General features: G+C 30.7%; 1 protein-coding gene across 1 annotated transcript in view; it reads right to left on the bottom strand.

The window, feature by feature from the left end:
• The window catches only part of LOC129980923 (uncharacterized), a 138,776-nt gene that overhangs the window by 50,063 nt on the left and 71,277 nt on the right, over positions 1–17,436 (bottom strand). The window contains exons 3-4 of the mRNA XM_056091411.1: positions 5,010–5,114; positions 3,327–3,431 (exon numbers count right to left, since the gene is read on the bottom strand). Coding sequence (XP_055947386.1) covers positions 3,327–3,431; positions 5,010–5,114 — 210 coding nt within the window. The remainder of the gene's footprint in view (positions 1–3,326; positions 3,432–5,009; positions 5,115–17,436) is intronic.

The raw sequence follows: 17,436 nt of genomic DNA, 5'->3' as shown, positions 1-17,436 counted from the left end.
CAATGAATCTGATTCTAAAACAGTTTTTAGAAACTCACTATTGTATGCGTACTAAAATGACGGCAGGTTTTCTTTATATTTGTTACGGCCAAAGCCCGAAATCGGCCAGTTCGCGAATTGGCAGGCCAATTCGCGATTTGGCCAACGTTGCTGTAAACTTACCGGCCAATGTCCGATCTTTTCTTGATTTCGGGCTTTGACCGGCCATTGGCTTGGAACGATCGGCCAAAGTAGGAAGAAAGGAATCAAGAGCAGATTGCTTTACACCCTGTTAAAAATGAAGTATTTAAAAATAAATACTTCTGTGTACTGTTTTTTTTTTTTTTAAGTACAATTGTTTCAGAAACGATTTCAAATATAAGTGACACTTCTGAGTTAAAAATAAGCTTGTAATATATAAAAATATGATCTCGTGTTATTCTGTTCTCATATTAAAGTCATAATAGAAATTATTCAGTAAACGTATATACTGTAACAACGTGATAGCGTGAAGATTAGATTTGCGCCCTTCAAAATAAACAAATTATATCTTGAGCAAAGGCGTTGCGTATCGTGTACGAATACAAAGGCAAATTGAGTATTTAGTTTTCAATTACCTTTAAGGGTGATCCTTAGTCGTTATCTGATCCATGGACATAATGTTAAAGATCCCAGATCACATTGTCTCCCGAAATATCGCTTTAAAAAATATGAAATTTTTTGCAAAGGCAAATAGCAAAAATAAGGGCTAATTAAAACAAATATGAAGGACAAATAGTTTTCTTATTAATATCATTTAAAAACATTTCTTTGTTGGTGCCATCTGTCGAATTTTACGTACAACATGTCCTTATTTATATTTTATACATGAATGTCATTATATTTATTTACCACTAGTCGCCTTTGGCGACCAGCCGGTTCACCAGTATTAATGATCGTTAAAATTTTCAATTAATGTAACTTGTTCTCTTAGTAGCTTCTTCTGCAAAATATTTTTGAGCTTCATGTTTTGGTAGTTATATGATTCAGTCGTACTTTTATGTAGGCCTTAAACAGTTCTGTTTCATTGTACTACTTTCTCTAATGTTCTGTCAGTATCCATAAAATTCCTACTTTAAATTAAAGTGGAAATGTTTAACTGCAATCAATATAAAAGCTTTTTATATTTAAGCTAACGATGTCTTTTTTTAAATATGAAAATTGAAATCAGAGTAGTTCGGCATTGAAATTATATGTGCACTGCAGAATAACTTATATAATATCTCAAAGAATTATTCAACAAAAATTTCTCTGATTCATCGGAAAATTAATTTTTTACTTTCAAAAGGACGATGCAAATAAAAATATTTTATTTTACTTCAGTCAATAAATGAACTTATGAAAAAATTACGAATTTTAAATGTTACACAATCTTTTGGTCCTAAGGAATCATATTCTGCGAAATACTCTTGACTCCAACTTTTAAATAAATAAATAAACGTCCTTATCTTCTGCGATGAATCTGACCGATTTATGAAGTTTTTATGCATCAGTGTCAGAACAATCAACATTTTATAACAACAGGCTGTAACACTGTCGAGAAACCCTGCAGAGGATTAGCGTATCTTCATTGAGACAGTCGGTGAAGTAGTCTAAAATCGCCAGTTTTTATAGAAGAGTGATAATGAAATTTCATAAATTAGTCAGTTTAAGTGATTGATTTAGTTGGTTGGAGTTCAATAATTTTAATTAAAAATATTGGTGTTTCAAGAATATTTTGTTAAATATGATTCAAAGGGCAGAGGACCTATGTAAAAATTTAATCATTTTATACAGACACCTGCCGAAAATTACAATTTTGTTTATTAAATTTGCAATAATAGTTGATTTATTTTTTAATTTAAACTTCTATCAATGTAATGGCAACACGTTGATAAAAACTATTTTTTTTAATTTGACGTGTTCGTGCAGATTAAATTTTAGCATAGTTTAATATAAGTATAATTTATAAATTAAATTTTAAGCTTTAATTAAAAAAAGCTTTAATTTGATGCAAAAATTCGATTTTGTGCTGTAATATTTTCTGGTTATAGCCACAAAACGCCGAAATTACGCTTAATTTTTAATTAAAATTCTAATTAAAAATTTTAAAAAATCGCTCTACGGTGCAAATTCTCTACCTCCAAAGTATATATATGCCAAATTTGATAACTGTATGTCAAACGGTTTGGACTGTAGAGCGCCAACACACACACACACGCGCGCGCGCGCTCGCGCACGCACAAACATACGTTGAGTTTTATTTATAAGTACAGATTATCACATCGGGCTTTGGCCAAGGATTCCCGGTCACTTCGCGAAATGGCCAGCCAAAGTAGAAAATACAATATTAATTGCAAGTATTTCGGACTTTGGCCAAACCTCTTGGCCAGTTCGCGAATTGGCCAGCCAATTCGCGAACTGGCCGTACTTCGGGCTTTGGCCGTAACATATTATTTCCCAGATTGAAATCTTCAAATCGGTGGCTCCTGAAACTTTTAACCACAAAATCCATTGAAATGAATAAATAATGAATCGGCACTGAAGCTCTGAAAGTACTAAAATACCGCATCGTCATAGAGAACACACGCGCCTATAAAACTTGAAAGCTCTAACCCCTTAGAAAGCGACAGAGTGAAAGAGACATGACAAGGTTTCTTTTCAACGAACGTTATATTTTCATCATTCATTCATTTCATTTTCATTGACTTCATGAACAAGTCAAGTTAAATGAAAGTTTTTATTGTAGAAAATATAAATAGCTAATATTTTCTTGTTTGGAAAACTCTTTTCTTTAAATTCTGGGATGATGCCATTTAAAACTCACTTTCCGCTTTGAGTGCCGGGTGAGAACGTTCACGAGTACCGATCTCAGGGTCGAAACTACTGGACAGTTCCGCAAAAAAGGTTTCATTGGAAATCCTGAGAGGCGGCTAACACGAATAAACACCTGAATCGATGACACTTTTTCCCGGACTCTCAGAGTGAAGCAAAAAGAATAGAAATTCCAAAGTGAAGAAGACAATGTGTTCCAAAGGGATTCCGTCGTGTTCACATTCATTTTCAGCTATGCATAAACTATCCCTTTTGAAGATGATGCTTAAGGAAGGCTGTGTATTGGACTTCACCGGCAGGAAATAAATCATTTAATTATTTATGAAATATCAATTGTAGTTGTGGCATTGCAGGACCAATCGTCCGTTTAAAACATATTATTAAGTAAATTCACTCATCCAACTTTTGTTGCATTACAATCCTTCACATTATTTTTCAGACAGCTGAAACGCATACCTTATGACTTTTTAAAACAAGTAACAGTTGTAACTCACCTTCGTCAGACCCGTCTTCGCAGTCCCTGACTCCATCCTTAATCTTATGGCTGTCGATACAATGCGGCAAGCCACACCGACACCGGTGCTGGCCTCGGCTACATTCTAGAAAAAAATGGAACAAACAACATGAGTGTTATTATTTATTCGTTGAGGAAATGAAAACTAAAATATATTAAGATGGATGCACGCTCTGCACAGTCGCTTACATCCATTTTGTTGCTTCGGAAATTAATAACAGGGAAAATTTGAATTTATAATTCTTCCTGGAATGCCGCAGGATAATAAAATGGCTGTGGAGTTCGTGACATTTAATGAAGAGATCATGAATACGATCCTAATTGTAAGCGGAGATTTAGTGAGCTTTTGTAAGTTTATATATAAAGCATTGATGAATTCAGCTTCAAATAATAAAGAGGATTTTAGAATTAGTAAGGGGATATTTGTCAAAAAAAATTTATTATATAAATTAAATAAACATATTAGTTCACACTGTAAATTTTCGTATTTATTTGCAAATTGTTTTTGCAATAAATACGAAAATATAGTATCAAGATGTGTATATATATATATATATATATATATATATATATATATATAATTTCTCGATAGATTCTGATAATTTTTGAGGAAACAAATTTATTGGTAAGAAAGATAATTTAAAAATAAATTTTTAAATATACTCTTTTTAGCATCCAGAAAGAAACTTTTATTTTAATTATTTTCAACTTTTTGCGTACTTTTATCTGAATTATAAGGAAGGGGGAGGGGGGAGAATTGGAATGAGAGGCTATTGCGAATCTCCGCGTTCCAGACCACCACGAGTCCGAGAAAAGCATTTATCAAGTCTGTCTGTCTACGAAAATGATAATTCAAACACGCCTTGCGTTACAAGAATGAAATTTGGAATACGGATTTAATGCCAAATTTGTAGATTTCTGTTAAAATTTCAACGAAATCAATTCTTAGAATGCTTGTCTGTTTGTTCATATCATCAAAATACTTCTAGCTGAGTATAATAAAAAAAGTTTAGGGCTTGTTAAGCAGCAACTAACAGTAACAATTTTTAATCACCATTTCGCATTAGAATTAAAATCTTTTATAAATTCTCTCATTTAATAAAGTGTGAGATGTGGAAAATGGGATGACAAAATAATCTATTATTCTATTTTAAAACCTATTTTCTGAGAAATATACATAATTTTAAAGATATTCTCGCATTATTATATTTGAAAAAACTGTAAAATGTCAATGAATTTTTGCTTGTAATATGCGAATGAAAATAAAAGTCTAAACGTTTTTTTGAATCATTGAACTTTTTTAATGTAAATATCTTTAATCTTAAATCATATTTTAACAGTTCTTTACACAAAATTCTACTAAAGCAACATGGCAATGATGTGGAGCAATGTATCGCCATAGTATTTATTTTCATAAAAGGATTGATATTCGCATGATATTGGGAAAAGAGATGTCACCCAAAAACAGTATTCTTCCCGCAGTTTAAAAGGAATTCCTATCTATATTTGAGAAAAACGAATAACGAAACTTTATTTCTTTCCGCTATTTCACAAAACTTACAATTTATTTCCTCTAACATATTATTATAAATGAGACGCTTAGCATGAAGTTTAATCTTGTTATTCCGTAGAATATGACTCCCGACATGAAAGGCGAGCCTACCTTCGTCAGATCCGTCATCGCAGTCAGGCCATCCATCGTGATACCTCTCCTTGGGTATGCACTGGTGTATCGTTTGACATGGAAATTCTTCTTGCGTATTGCACTCTGCAAAGAAAAGGAAAACACGACTAAAACTAATGCATTAGTTATAGAAAAGAATCCATTTACAAAAATATCGAAAATGGAAAAACAAATAAGCAGAACATACCCATCATGTGGATAGGAATTCTTTCATGTTAACAGTTCATTTAAAATTTATGGATACCATTGAAGCTGGAAAACACATTGACATTTTTATGAACTTCAATATCAAGCCAATCATTCACTGAGTTGTTCCTTTAAAAATAGGAATCTTTTCTTTGATATTTTTTTTGATAAAGATCGGTGTTGAAGAGATATATATTTTTAGTGATTTCCCTAAACTGAATGAATTGAATGGAATAATTTAACTTTTCTGATTTCATTTTTTTGAAATGAAAAGGCTGAGTAAGTAGATCGTTTTAAAATCATTTACTAGTCGATGAGCCGTCCTACTCCCAAAACCATCAAGAGTGGTTTCCCTAGAACTTTCTCGCATATTCTAATAAAAGTGTTGTCTTCTACTCCCTGCAGAAACTGTGGAGCTTGGGTAAGACGGAGAGCGCTTCTACACGGCATCAGCGCGTAATAGATACGAAGCAGCGGCCCTTTGTCGCGAATCTGGCATTTTTGGTGGATCTTAATCGGACTCGCCACATGTTGGTTTTTTTTAACGATGAATGATATCCGAAAATCGAACTCATATTCTAGACGCCAACCACCATCCGACACAATGGCAGTCACGCCAAATCTGACTTATTGAAATCACTGCGTTTCTCGGGCTATCACGTTTACACGCTTCTGGAAGTACAGATCCCCAGACGGTCAACGGTTTGTTGGATTTGATTCAAAACTGGACGGTGTCTGCACTACGGATGTTAAATCGGTGTACAGAATTTTATCCGTTCAGTTCCCTTCGTTTTGTATAGGTGTAGTGCCAGCTCACATTGGAACAGGCGGACTTTCTTTGAATGGAATTTGCTCAAAATTGGATAGAATCCTACACATTGGAATGTAAAGATTTTGCATCTAATTTCATCCCAAAGGGGTCGTCTTCTTCACGGACGGCCGTGTAGACAGACACAGTGCCAAAAATGTGTTTCTTGAGGTCGGAAACGTTTAGATTCGTCAAAATCTCGCGTTCTGACTTTTAGACGATTGGAATACTCTCTCTGTACTTCGTGTACAAGAAACTAAAAAGTAGGCTGATGCCTTTCAGGAAAACATTCCAAGGGTGACACATTCATGTTATACTCGTAGAAAGGTAGGGAAAAATAACCCTCTGAAAGTGAGCGATGCGTAGAGGATTATTCAGTTCGCTGGAATATGTTTTGATATTTGTGGCAATGTTATTGAATAACCTGAAAAGACGTGATTCACGTCCATGGTTTGATCCACGTTTTAAATTTGGTGTGATTATAAGTGTTGCAAATTGGCAACAAAACACTAAAGAATCGAAGTTTATATTACCTTCCTCAATGGAAAGAACAAACACATATATATCCAGCTTTTTTTAATATATTGAAAACTAGAAAATGAATTATTATGTTATTGTAATTTCAGTTTTAGTTTGAATTTATTTATTAATGTATTCTTATTAGAATATAAAGTATATGTAATAAAAAAATTTAAAATAAACCCCATCGTATAATTTAAATAATAAAAATATTTTTTTTCTAATTCTGAAGGCAAATTTAATTATAAACAATAGTAATTTGTTTTTCCATATGAGATGCTATCCCATAAGAGCTGATTAAATGATAAATGCCAAAATACGAACGCCCTAAAATAAAGGCAACAAACTTGAATAAAAATCGTTGAAATTAAAATTTAAAAATATGTGATCTGTTTGAACAGAAAACGAATGTAACGTTCAAAAATAAGATGATAAATGCATGTACCATATAAGAGATGATTTGATATTCGTTTATTTGAAATTCAAATATTCTAGAGAAGAGAATAAAAATTCAATTTCTAATAAAGGTTTAAACGGTTCATCAAGCAGTTGTTTTAAGTAATTTGCATAAGTTCCAAAGGTTCAAAATAAAGCATACATTTGTATCAATCCACTTCCGTCTTACTATAGAAAATCAACATTTAATAGTTGATTCCGCATTTTTTGAAAATTTATTTTTCAGAAACAAAATATCTCTATCTCATCTCGCGATGTATGACCAATAAAAAGAAGAATAAATCAGTAGTGTGGACGAGGACAATGTACTCTTCGATAGTATCGCGTGTCACTCAAAGTGTCGGCTGCCGCAGAATTGGGCGATTCTTTTGTTTCCGTGCAAACTGATACAAGCCATTGTTCGCGAGTTCCTCTGAACGCATCGATGGTGTCGACTGCAAACTATTGTGATTTGTCCGGAGGAATGAAATAGAACATCGGTTCATAATGTGTATCACCGTGCTAAGAGACGCGATTTCATTGATACTGAGCTGAAATCTTCCAATATAACTGAATTAAATGTAATTATGTTGGTTTCTGCAATGGTTTGTTGAGAATGTAAAAGTCGTTTACAGTTTTTAAAGCTTAATAGATTATTGTTGTTCATCATGAAAATCAAATTAAAATTTCGCATCACTGGATGTTTTTGCAATTTTTTAAATGGGTTAAAAAATTATGCATCCATATCCTGATTATCAGTTGATCAAAATAAGTTTTTATCGTATAGTTGTTAATAAAAACTTCACATTAGGTTTAGTAATCGTTTTAGAATCTTTATTAATTGTTCTTAGATTTCATTCTTATTTTTAATTTAAAATTGTTGAAACGAAGAAAAGTATTCTTAATAAAACAGATATGTCTCTAATGACTATAATCTGTAATAATAAATTTGAATTAGTTTTAATTATGTGAATGAGAACGTTGTATGAGTGTTACAGTGATAAAAATAAACCGTTTTATTACTCAACTATAGTCCGCTCATCATTCATTAAGTTATCAATGTCTAGTTTTACAAACATAAATAAAAAAATTAAAGCAAAGAATATAGCTTAAATGAAACCTCCGTTCATTCTTAATCAATACGCTGCTAAAATGTCAAAATTTCATTATAATGATTCACAATCGTCAGTTTTCTTCATTGCTCTGTTGCCAATAAGCAGTAATTAATTGTGACACTTAATTATTCAAATAAAATTATGTTTACAAAAAAATTAAATTACATTCATTGTCAGCAGGAAATGCAATTTATGTATATCAAAGCATAAAACAAAAGGTAAACTGCATTTTGAGTGGAAAAAAAACTTATATGTTAAATATGCATTTTATGTATGTCAATTTTTTGAAATGACCTCATAAATACTACGTTTATATAAAAATTTATGTACTTCAAATTAAAATGTGGAGTTATACAGCAAGACTGAAGCAGTTGAAACCCCTTCGCACTTTAAAATTTTGGAATGATGTCAAAACTCATGACAAATGTATCAACAACCCATGAATGAACGCTTGTCTATGTTTATTAATGACGCGATTGAACCGCTGTAATTCAATGTCAAATTTCTCTGTTTGGAACTGGAAAATCACGGGTTCGAAATCTGATTCCATAGAGGCTTCGTTCCGTACTCGTTTTAAATATGTCGATATTAATCCTCTTTGCTCAATAATAATTTACAACGCTTTGCTTACAAAGGCAGCTCAACGAGATTTTTAATCGTTTTTATTAGTTAATGTTTTTAAAAATAGCGCACTCCAGGCGAATATTTTTTTTTTTTTTTGTATTCTTATGATAATTATTTAGAAATATTAAAATGAGTTTCAGGAAAATATTAAAGAATTGGTTTTATTAGAAATTCATATATTCTTTTCCTACTTTCGAAAATCAATGGGACTTGAGAAAATCAATGGTAGATTTGTAAACAAACCCGATTTCGGGATCAACCACGTCTAATTGCGATTCCAGTGCCAATCGCGTGAGAGTCATGGTATAAGTAGTCATGGTTTTTAAACTGCCTTCCATAAAAGTATTTATGGAGATAGAATGCCGGTTTGTATGTCATTCTCGTTATCTGACACTGGCTCAGAATTTCATGCCACGCATAGCTTCGAAACGGAATGTTATTGTAAGCAAATTAAATTAAAACTACTATTTTAGTACCGTATTTTTAACAGCATTGAATTTGAATCGATAGTCGATTGATAGTCGAAATCAAGTGAATAAACATCACTTTAAGAGGAAAACAATGACATGTTATTTTAAATGTATTCATATATCCTCAATGAAATTTAATCACTTATCTTTCGAGATTATAAAATAATTGTCAAAATGGCCTTGAGTACCTTCATATACAACGCATTATGAAAAAAATTCTTCAAAAAATAAACAAACTGAGACCTACATTTTAACAAAACTAGTAATTGTACTAATGATTTACAAAACTGTTCTTTATCCAAATATTGCTAATGATTACAGATCTCAATGAGGCAGAAAGACTTAATAGAGATAAACCATATTAAAATCCAATTACATTTGAAGTGTATAACGTAATGGATCATACATTCGTGCCACTGAATCCAATTTAAGTAGATTTGTAAATGCTGATAGTTTCTATGAACATTGCTCTATTTAAAATGCGATAGAAAAATCATAGATAAGTCCAGACTACCTAGGAATTAGTAGTCTTTGAGATTTTATTTGACGCGCATTATATTTCAAAAAAGTTTTTAAGCATGTAGTTTCAAGCATTTGAGGTGATAAAATTCTTCGATAGAAATTGCTTAAAGTTATCTCAGAATTTTTCTTCTTCTTTCACAGACTTGCTTTTGCTTAATACTATGTTTTATCCCTGACCATACCTCATACATTCTGTTCTTATAATTAGATATATACACGCGACAGTTTGAATATTATAACGAAATGTGAATTTTTATTGAAATTATTGAAGTAATTGGAACCAATAAATGATATTTAATTGGTTCCAGGTAATAAATTTAATTATTCCAAAAATTTATTTTAAGATCTTCATTCCAAAATTATAATTAAAAAAAGAGTTTATTTTTCAAAGATTTATTCATATTTCCTTTCAGAATTTGAACAAATATCACTATCGAAATTTTAAATCCGCAGTATTAAAAACATTCAGATGTTTTTTTTTCACGTACTGTGCTCATAATCAGTTCACAAACAAAATTGCACTTTAATTTCCAAAGAAGAAGCCAGATAGGATGCAAAGAGATGCAATAATCTATGTAAGTTACAGACTTTCTGCAACACTGAAAGAGAAACCGGGCTCAGTCATCAGTCAGACTTACTAATTATCTCAGAAAGGAAATTTTGAAAACAGGTGTGCGCATGCTCAGTGTTGGCTTAAAATAACGAGTTCTTAAGCTACTTTAAAATGCTGAAAACTTTTTTTAAACAATTTTTTATTTCTATTTATTCTAAATTTATAAAATATATCTTTAATAAAGCAAGGGAAAATGATTTTATGATGCAAAAAAAAATTAAATTTCGACAAATATGTAGTGTAGAATAAACGAATTCCCCCTTACTGCAAAGAAAATACTTAAAAAAATTATTTTCTCTTTTAAATTAAAAAATAAAACAAAAATACAATTTTTTTTAAACTTACAGTTACAGTTATCAATTCCTAGGAGAACATAGGATATCGTCAGTTCTAGAAATTTTAGTCCATCAAATTCTTAGCCAATTAAAAATTTCAGAAACATTCAGATGTTTCCTGTTCGAACGTGTCTTTTTTCTCAAATGCAAATCCCCACGTTATAAAGATTAAACGCTTTTCTACGTTTTGCTAACTTGCAATGGAATCGGCTCTACTTTACACTCTTTTTTTTTTCCTTTGTAAATTCTCGCTATGTTTTAGAATGACTGTCGTTAATTTTCTTGAAATTTTCAACCTCATTGGAAAGATTTATGAAGAATTTGGAAGGTTCTGGACTTGTGACGCAATGTACGAGAAATCGGCATTTCACCTTGCCTTTATGTTGCAATAATTCGTATGAACATTCGCAACGAGATATTTAGTAGAGCGCACGGCATACCGTTTGATAAAAAGTAGCAAGACAGTAACGGTTTTTTTTTCTGCCTCGAATGGAAGCATTAATGTTGGTGAGCCACTTTAGGAATTTACTGCTAGAATTGTATTTAATGAAATACGCATTTATGCTGGTAATCTGGACATCATTATTTATAAAAGCCGAATGCTTTTTTTTTCCAATGTCAAATTATTCTATTTCGCATAATGATGTCAATTCATGCACGCCAAATGGCGAATCACAGCGGCGAAACAGTTTCATATTCAGTCCGGCATCTCTCAGGAAGAGACATTTGATCTGCCGATTCGCACTAACAGTCTCCATCCCTCTTCAAGGATAATGACATGCGTCCAATTTTTGAAAGCAAACCATTGCGAGCAGATGGAGATCACTTTAATAAATAAAACTATAAGCAATATAGTCAAGCAAACTATAAGCAGCAGCAATAAAACTATAATAAATCATATTTAATGGAGAAATTTATCACAAGCTATAGGCATTTGAATGTTTTACATCTGTTCTCAGTTTAGAATTTTATAAAAGAAATAGGATTCTACACAAAATTACTAATCACAACTTTAATTTAATTTTACTTTAATTACTTTAATTTAAACACAACTTTACATTAATTACTTAATCACAATTAAATTACTAATCGCTTTAAATTATCATAAAGTGAGATTAATGATTAAAATTCTGTGATAGTGAATTATTCTGTAAATTAGATTCCTCTGTCATGACTATCATTTTTTTTTTCTTTTTTAATTTATCTAAAAACGCTAGGAATAATCTTTGTCACATTCGTTAATTTTTTTTGTTTAGTTATTAAATAATTTTCCTTTTTTAAACATTTTTGTTACTTAAATTTCAAAAAATATCTAGGTATTTTAAGTGAAGAATTTTAGAAATGCATTTTTTTTTTTAAATTCTCTGCCGCCTGCGTTTTCATAAACAGTTCTCTTCCTTTTACAGAAAAAAAAATGACGACAGGTATCAAATTTATATCAAAGCATTTCCCAAGATATGCGAATAACCTTATTAATATTTTTATAGTTATTTCAGTACGGAAATAATAATGAAAGTATTAAATAATTGCATTGGAATGCTGTGATAGAGACTTGATAAGTTCTTAATGTATTGACACCATATACAGCTTTCATTTTTCATTTTCCGATCTTTCATAACCATTACTTTGATTGTAATAAAAGAGTATTATAAGATAATAAATGAGGAGACGATGAAGACACGATTATCTTTAAATTCTCCTTCACCTTTTGTGTCTCATAAGCAAGCGCAATTTTAATGGCGATTTCTGCAATCAGTAGACGCTCCTCGCATGATTTGAGGCTTCGTTCAGCGAAGCAAACAATGGCTGCCCTATTTTGGTGGAACATAATGAATTCATATCGAGAATTAATGAAAGAGATGAAATAAAAAAGATATGACACGAATGCAGGTTGAGTTTACTCACACTGTTTAATCGAGAGTTGCATTTCAACTGCTGTTTTCTGTTTAAGGTTTTCATATGATTAATATTAAAGAGACTGATACATTTCTTTGGATAGCTGATGGATTCTGCAAACTGACTGTTCAAGTGTCTCAGAAAAGATGAAACAGTTCACCAGTTACAGTGAGTAACTATTTCTAAAACCAGTTCTGAAATTATGCTTGTTGCATAGCGCTGTAAATGGATCAGAATTTCGGTTGTTTTAGCAAATGACGGGTTTTGCGCTTTTTTCAAGCATATCAAGGGCAAACGGCTAAAACGAGTTTCGGATTTAGAAAATGTGTAAGCATTGATTGAGAAGGAAAGGTGATATCTAAAAATCCAAACTAAAAATCTTAGAAATGTTTTATTAGAAATTGCATATATATTGTTTGTTTATACACAAATTTAAAACAAAGTATAGAATATAAAACATATCATAATTTATAGTCGTTAATTTATTCAGATATCAAATTGCTTAAAGCATCTTAAACATTTATTTTGATCACTGAAAAATATCAAAATAAAATTAAATGCAAGCGCATTGTTTATATGGACATATGTAAATATGCTGTTCACAATATTTCTATGAAATTTAAATAATTTGTGTTAGTATTAGATTCCGCTCATATCATTAAAAATTAAAGTTGCTGCACTTTTGATTCAATATGAAATTATAACATATTCATGTTCAAAGGGGTATGTTGAGAAATGGTTCAGTAGATATTCATTAAATAAAAACTATTTACTTGTAACAAATTTAATGTTTTAAAGTTAATTATTATATTCAGAAGAGAAATGTGTTTGCGAAATTTGTTTAAACCTCTTAATTTTCTTTTGCTTTCTTCGGAAGCTTCATAGTTTTGAAATTATTCACGATTTTTTTTTTTAAAAATATGCCATTTAATTTTCTCATTTTACTTCATATTGACATTAAAAACTGCATTTTTTGTACATAGATACATTTTGGAATTGTTCATAAGGGTCCGAAAAAAAAGTAACAATTTAAAAAGTTCTCGTAAAAATATTGAAATCACTCTATTGGAGCTCTACGCAGAAGAAAAAGAATCTGATATAACAAAGAAGAGTTAGGCAAAATGCATTTATGTTTCTTAAGTGATTATGATGTTACATGACATTAATAAAGATATTAGAATATTTAAACTTTTTTAAAAATATAAAACCGTTAAACGGATGAACAAATATGAATATAAATTTTGAGTTTCTTTCCTGAAGAAAATATCATAGTTAAAATTGTGCTGCAAATAATATTGGCAACATATTATTAAGAAAAATAGGAAAGAATTCTGTTCCAAGATACCATTAAAGAAAAAAGGGAAATAGAAAAAGAATCTAATGAAAAAATGAAACGACTAGCATAAGTTCTAATGAATTCTCCGTTTGAGATACTCTTACCTAAGCCAGTCATCATTACGCTCAGCAACCCATGTAAATGATCTTTTTTTAAAGTACTTCGCGACATCTTCAACTGCAGAGCTTCTAATTGAAAATCTTTTCAACTACAAATAAATGGAACAGAAAATATGTGCTGGGAAGGATGAGCCATTTTCAAAATCAGAATTGAAAATAATTGTGTTTCTAAAAGCTTTTTTTTTTATGTTTGTTCTTCTTGGTAACTGAAATGTGATGTTAATGGATACTTTCATCAGAGTAAATATATTTTTACTTGCGGAAAGAAAATAAAAATATCTACAGTTTTTATTAAATAGCAGTTAAAGAAACAGCATTAACGTTAAATAAAATTCATTTAACGATACTTTGAAGAGATGGCATTATGAAGATGATTTCTTAAATCCGTGAGAAAAACTAATTTTCTACCCCGCTCTGTTTACTGTACGAAATAAAAAAAAAACATTCTTAAAGAATATCAATTTCAATATTTTCAGTTTTTTCTCTGCTATTCTTTTTTTACGTGTGCTTTGTGGCTCCCTATGTGTTTTGCTCGTACATTCTTAAACGGAGTCATCTATATAGTGAGCGTTTTTAAATAAATAAAAATGAATAATGCAAAATAAATGCATAAATGTCCATTATGTTATACTTGCATTCTTAAAATTGATAGTATCAAAATAATTTAAAAGTAATATTATGTTCGACAGTAATAAATCTGTTTTTTTGTTTTTTTCTTTTCCAAGATTGTAAACATTTTACATAAATTAAGGATTATAGAACGTACGATGTTCCACTTTCTTTTTTTTATTTCAGCTGAATTACCTTCTTTTGCTAAGTAATGGAAATTGAAAATGTAATTATGTAATTAATATTTAGTTGTCACAGCCGTGCGAATAAGAAATCAGCGTGTGAACGCGTCCGTCCCTAAATCTTAAAATCTTCATTAATAATTAGAAATTAACTAAAATGTTTATTCTTTATTTTCTGCTCTATTAATGAAACACAATGAAAGGAATTCAAATGAGTTTTTTAGTGTCAATTTTTCTTTTTTAAAATTCTTCAAAAAATTCTCTATGAGGTTTTATTTCCTTAAATTCTGAAATTGTAAGCAATAAATAAAAGTAAATAATTTTATTAAAAAATTAGAAAATAAAGGATACTAAAGGATTTTTAAAAGATTTTAATTGAAGTTTTCAATAAATGCATTTCTTTTATAGTTCTAAAATATATTTTCTTACGTCAAAGAAATTAAATTTTTTTATTTACATTTATTTATCAAAAGTACCAAATTTGATTTTATTACAAGAAATTGAAATACTATATTGAAACTTAAATTATGCACTTTTAAACAACTCTAAAGACAACTAAGATTTAAGCTATTATTTTTCCCATTCTTGGATATAAGTGAAATTAAAGTTGTTCCAGCAACATAAAAATAATGAAAAATATAATATTTGCCAATGTCTAAAGGCCTAAGAAATATTTTAGAAGCCTTGGAATATCATAATGTGAATAACTCAAAGTTCTTAAAAATACTAACCAATTTAACAAACAGTAAAACCACTGGTTATCTATATGAAATATCTACCTCTTTATTTTATCATCATTGATGGGTATAATTACTTTTATAATTTTAAAATCAAATCTAATTTCAAATAGAAGACTTAATCAAAGGAATATGTCATCTTTGATATCATTATGAGGCCCATTTTTATCATTCATATAATTTCAGTTGTAATTAATATAATTCGTTGCGGCCACGAATAAAATTGGATTCCCTTCCGTCGAAGGAATCAAATCATAGCTTAGTAAACTCTTGGCTGTGTAAAATCACTGAGTGGAATTTATTGACGCGTAACACTGGACTAAATTTTTTCGGCATACAAAACCTTCATTGAATTTCAATCATGCACCACTGAAAGTACTTGGCGCCAAAAAGAAAAGAATAGAAAGAAAAAAATTTAAAAAAAAAAAAAAAGCGCCATAAAAATCGCTGTTTGCAAGTTGGAAAAACCCACGCATCTAAATTTATGAGACAGATTTTAAGGTGCGATGCACAGACAACACCTTCGTTCCGATCAGACTGATGGGCGGAAATTAAAAAAAGAGCATCTTTTAAGACGCAAAAAGAGCAGCCGGATGTGGGAGGGGGGAAACCACTCTTGGTTTCTTCGAAATCGTGCAACAATGAAGCGTTGGTTCGAGGACTAAAGGACGTGTTTTGTTGAAATCTTGGGAAAATGCTAGTCTATAAGGAAGAGGAAAGATCTTATTCCTACATTTATGGAACAAATGTGGAAGAATAAGTTGTTTAATCATGCAACTATCTGCACTGTTTGTGTTTAACAGCTTTTGTGGGCTTCAGCGGTGGGATTAAGGAATCGCAGTCATCTGCATGTATTTACAAATATTTTTGATAATCATTGCATTTTATGTTTACACATTTTATCAGAATATAGCAAAATTCTTTTTTCTTTTCCAGGAATTTTGTTTTTTGTATTGAACACTGCAACAGCTACCAAGCATTATTTTACAGGTGATTGATTATAAATGGATATTCCAACTTTATAGGGCTGTTAAAAGAAAATAAAACAAAACGTCACTTTTCTATTCATCAGAAATTACAAATAGCAATTGAAAGTTTAAATTCAACATAGTAATAAGTGTTCATTCTATGCCCCTCCATCGATACAAACGATATCAAGGCGGTGCGGTATCTCATCCCATACTTTTTTTTTTCACCATCTCTATTGCGACGCCTGCAAATAGGCACGTCTTCGGTTTATCAAAGGCATGAGGTGGCATCAAACGTGTGCTGTTTGATGTAGACCCAGGAAAAAGAATCAAAATACACGCATATCTGCATCTTTTCTAAGCTTTACACCAAGCGTGGAGGATAAAAAAAAATGGCGAGATGAGGTATCGATATCCCCTATTACTGGAATAACCGCATTGAATTTAAACCTCACATTTGTATCTTTTATTCCCTGTACCGGACTGTCCTGTACCGAAGGCTAGTTCACTTTTGATGGATCCGCAAAGTTTATTTATAACCACCTTGTTTGTTTGTTTTTTTGTTTTTTCGAGATGGAAGAAATGCCGAGTTCCGAAAGAAAACTATATTTATTGTAACAGTATTTATTTCTTATAGCAAAAAGGATTTTTTTAATATAATTCATACTTATTTTTAATTAAAGCATACAAAACTAGGCACGTAAAGGATCATTTTTATGAAATACGAATTTTATTAAATACGGAAACAGTTATAACGTAACTATTTATTTGCAAGATTAGAATTCAAACTTTTATTTATCTTTCACTAACGTTACTGAAACTGCAAAATTTAAATGTTATTTTATGAATTCGGCAAGTATTTCTTTTGTTGCTTTTCAATCGCCTGTCGATTTGCCTTCATCTCAGATGCCAGGAATGAACCATTTCTCATT

The sequence above is a fragment of the Argiope bruennichi genome, chromosome 8, assembly GCF_947563725.1.
Source record: "Argiope bruennichi chromosome 8, qqArgBrue1.1, whole genome shotgun sequence".
In the NCBI taxonomy this organism is placed as follows: Eukaryota; Metazoa; Arthropoda; class Arachnida; order Araneae; family Araneidae; genus Argiope; species Argiope bruennichi.
This window is presented reverse-complemented; position numbering and strand designations above follow the sequence as displayed.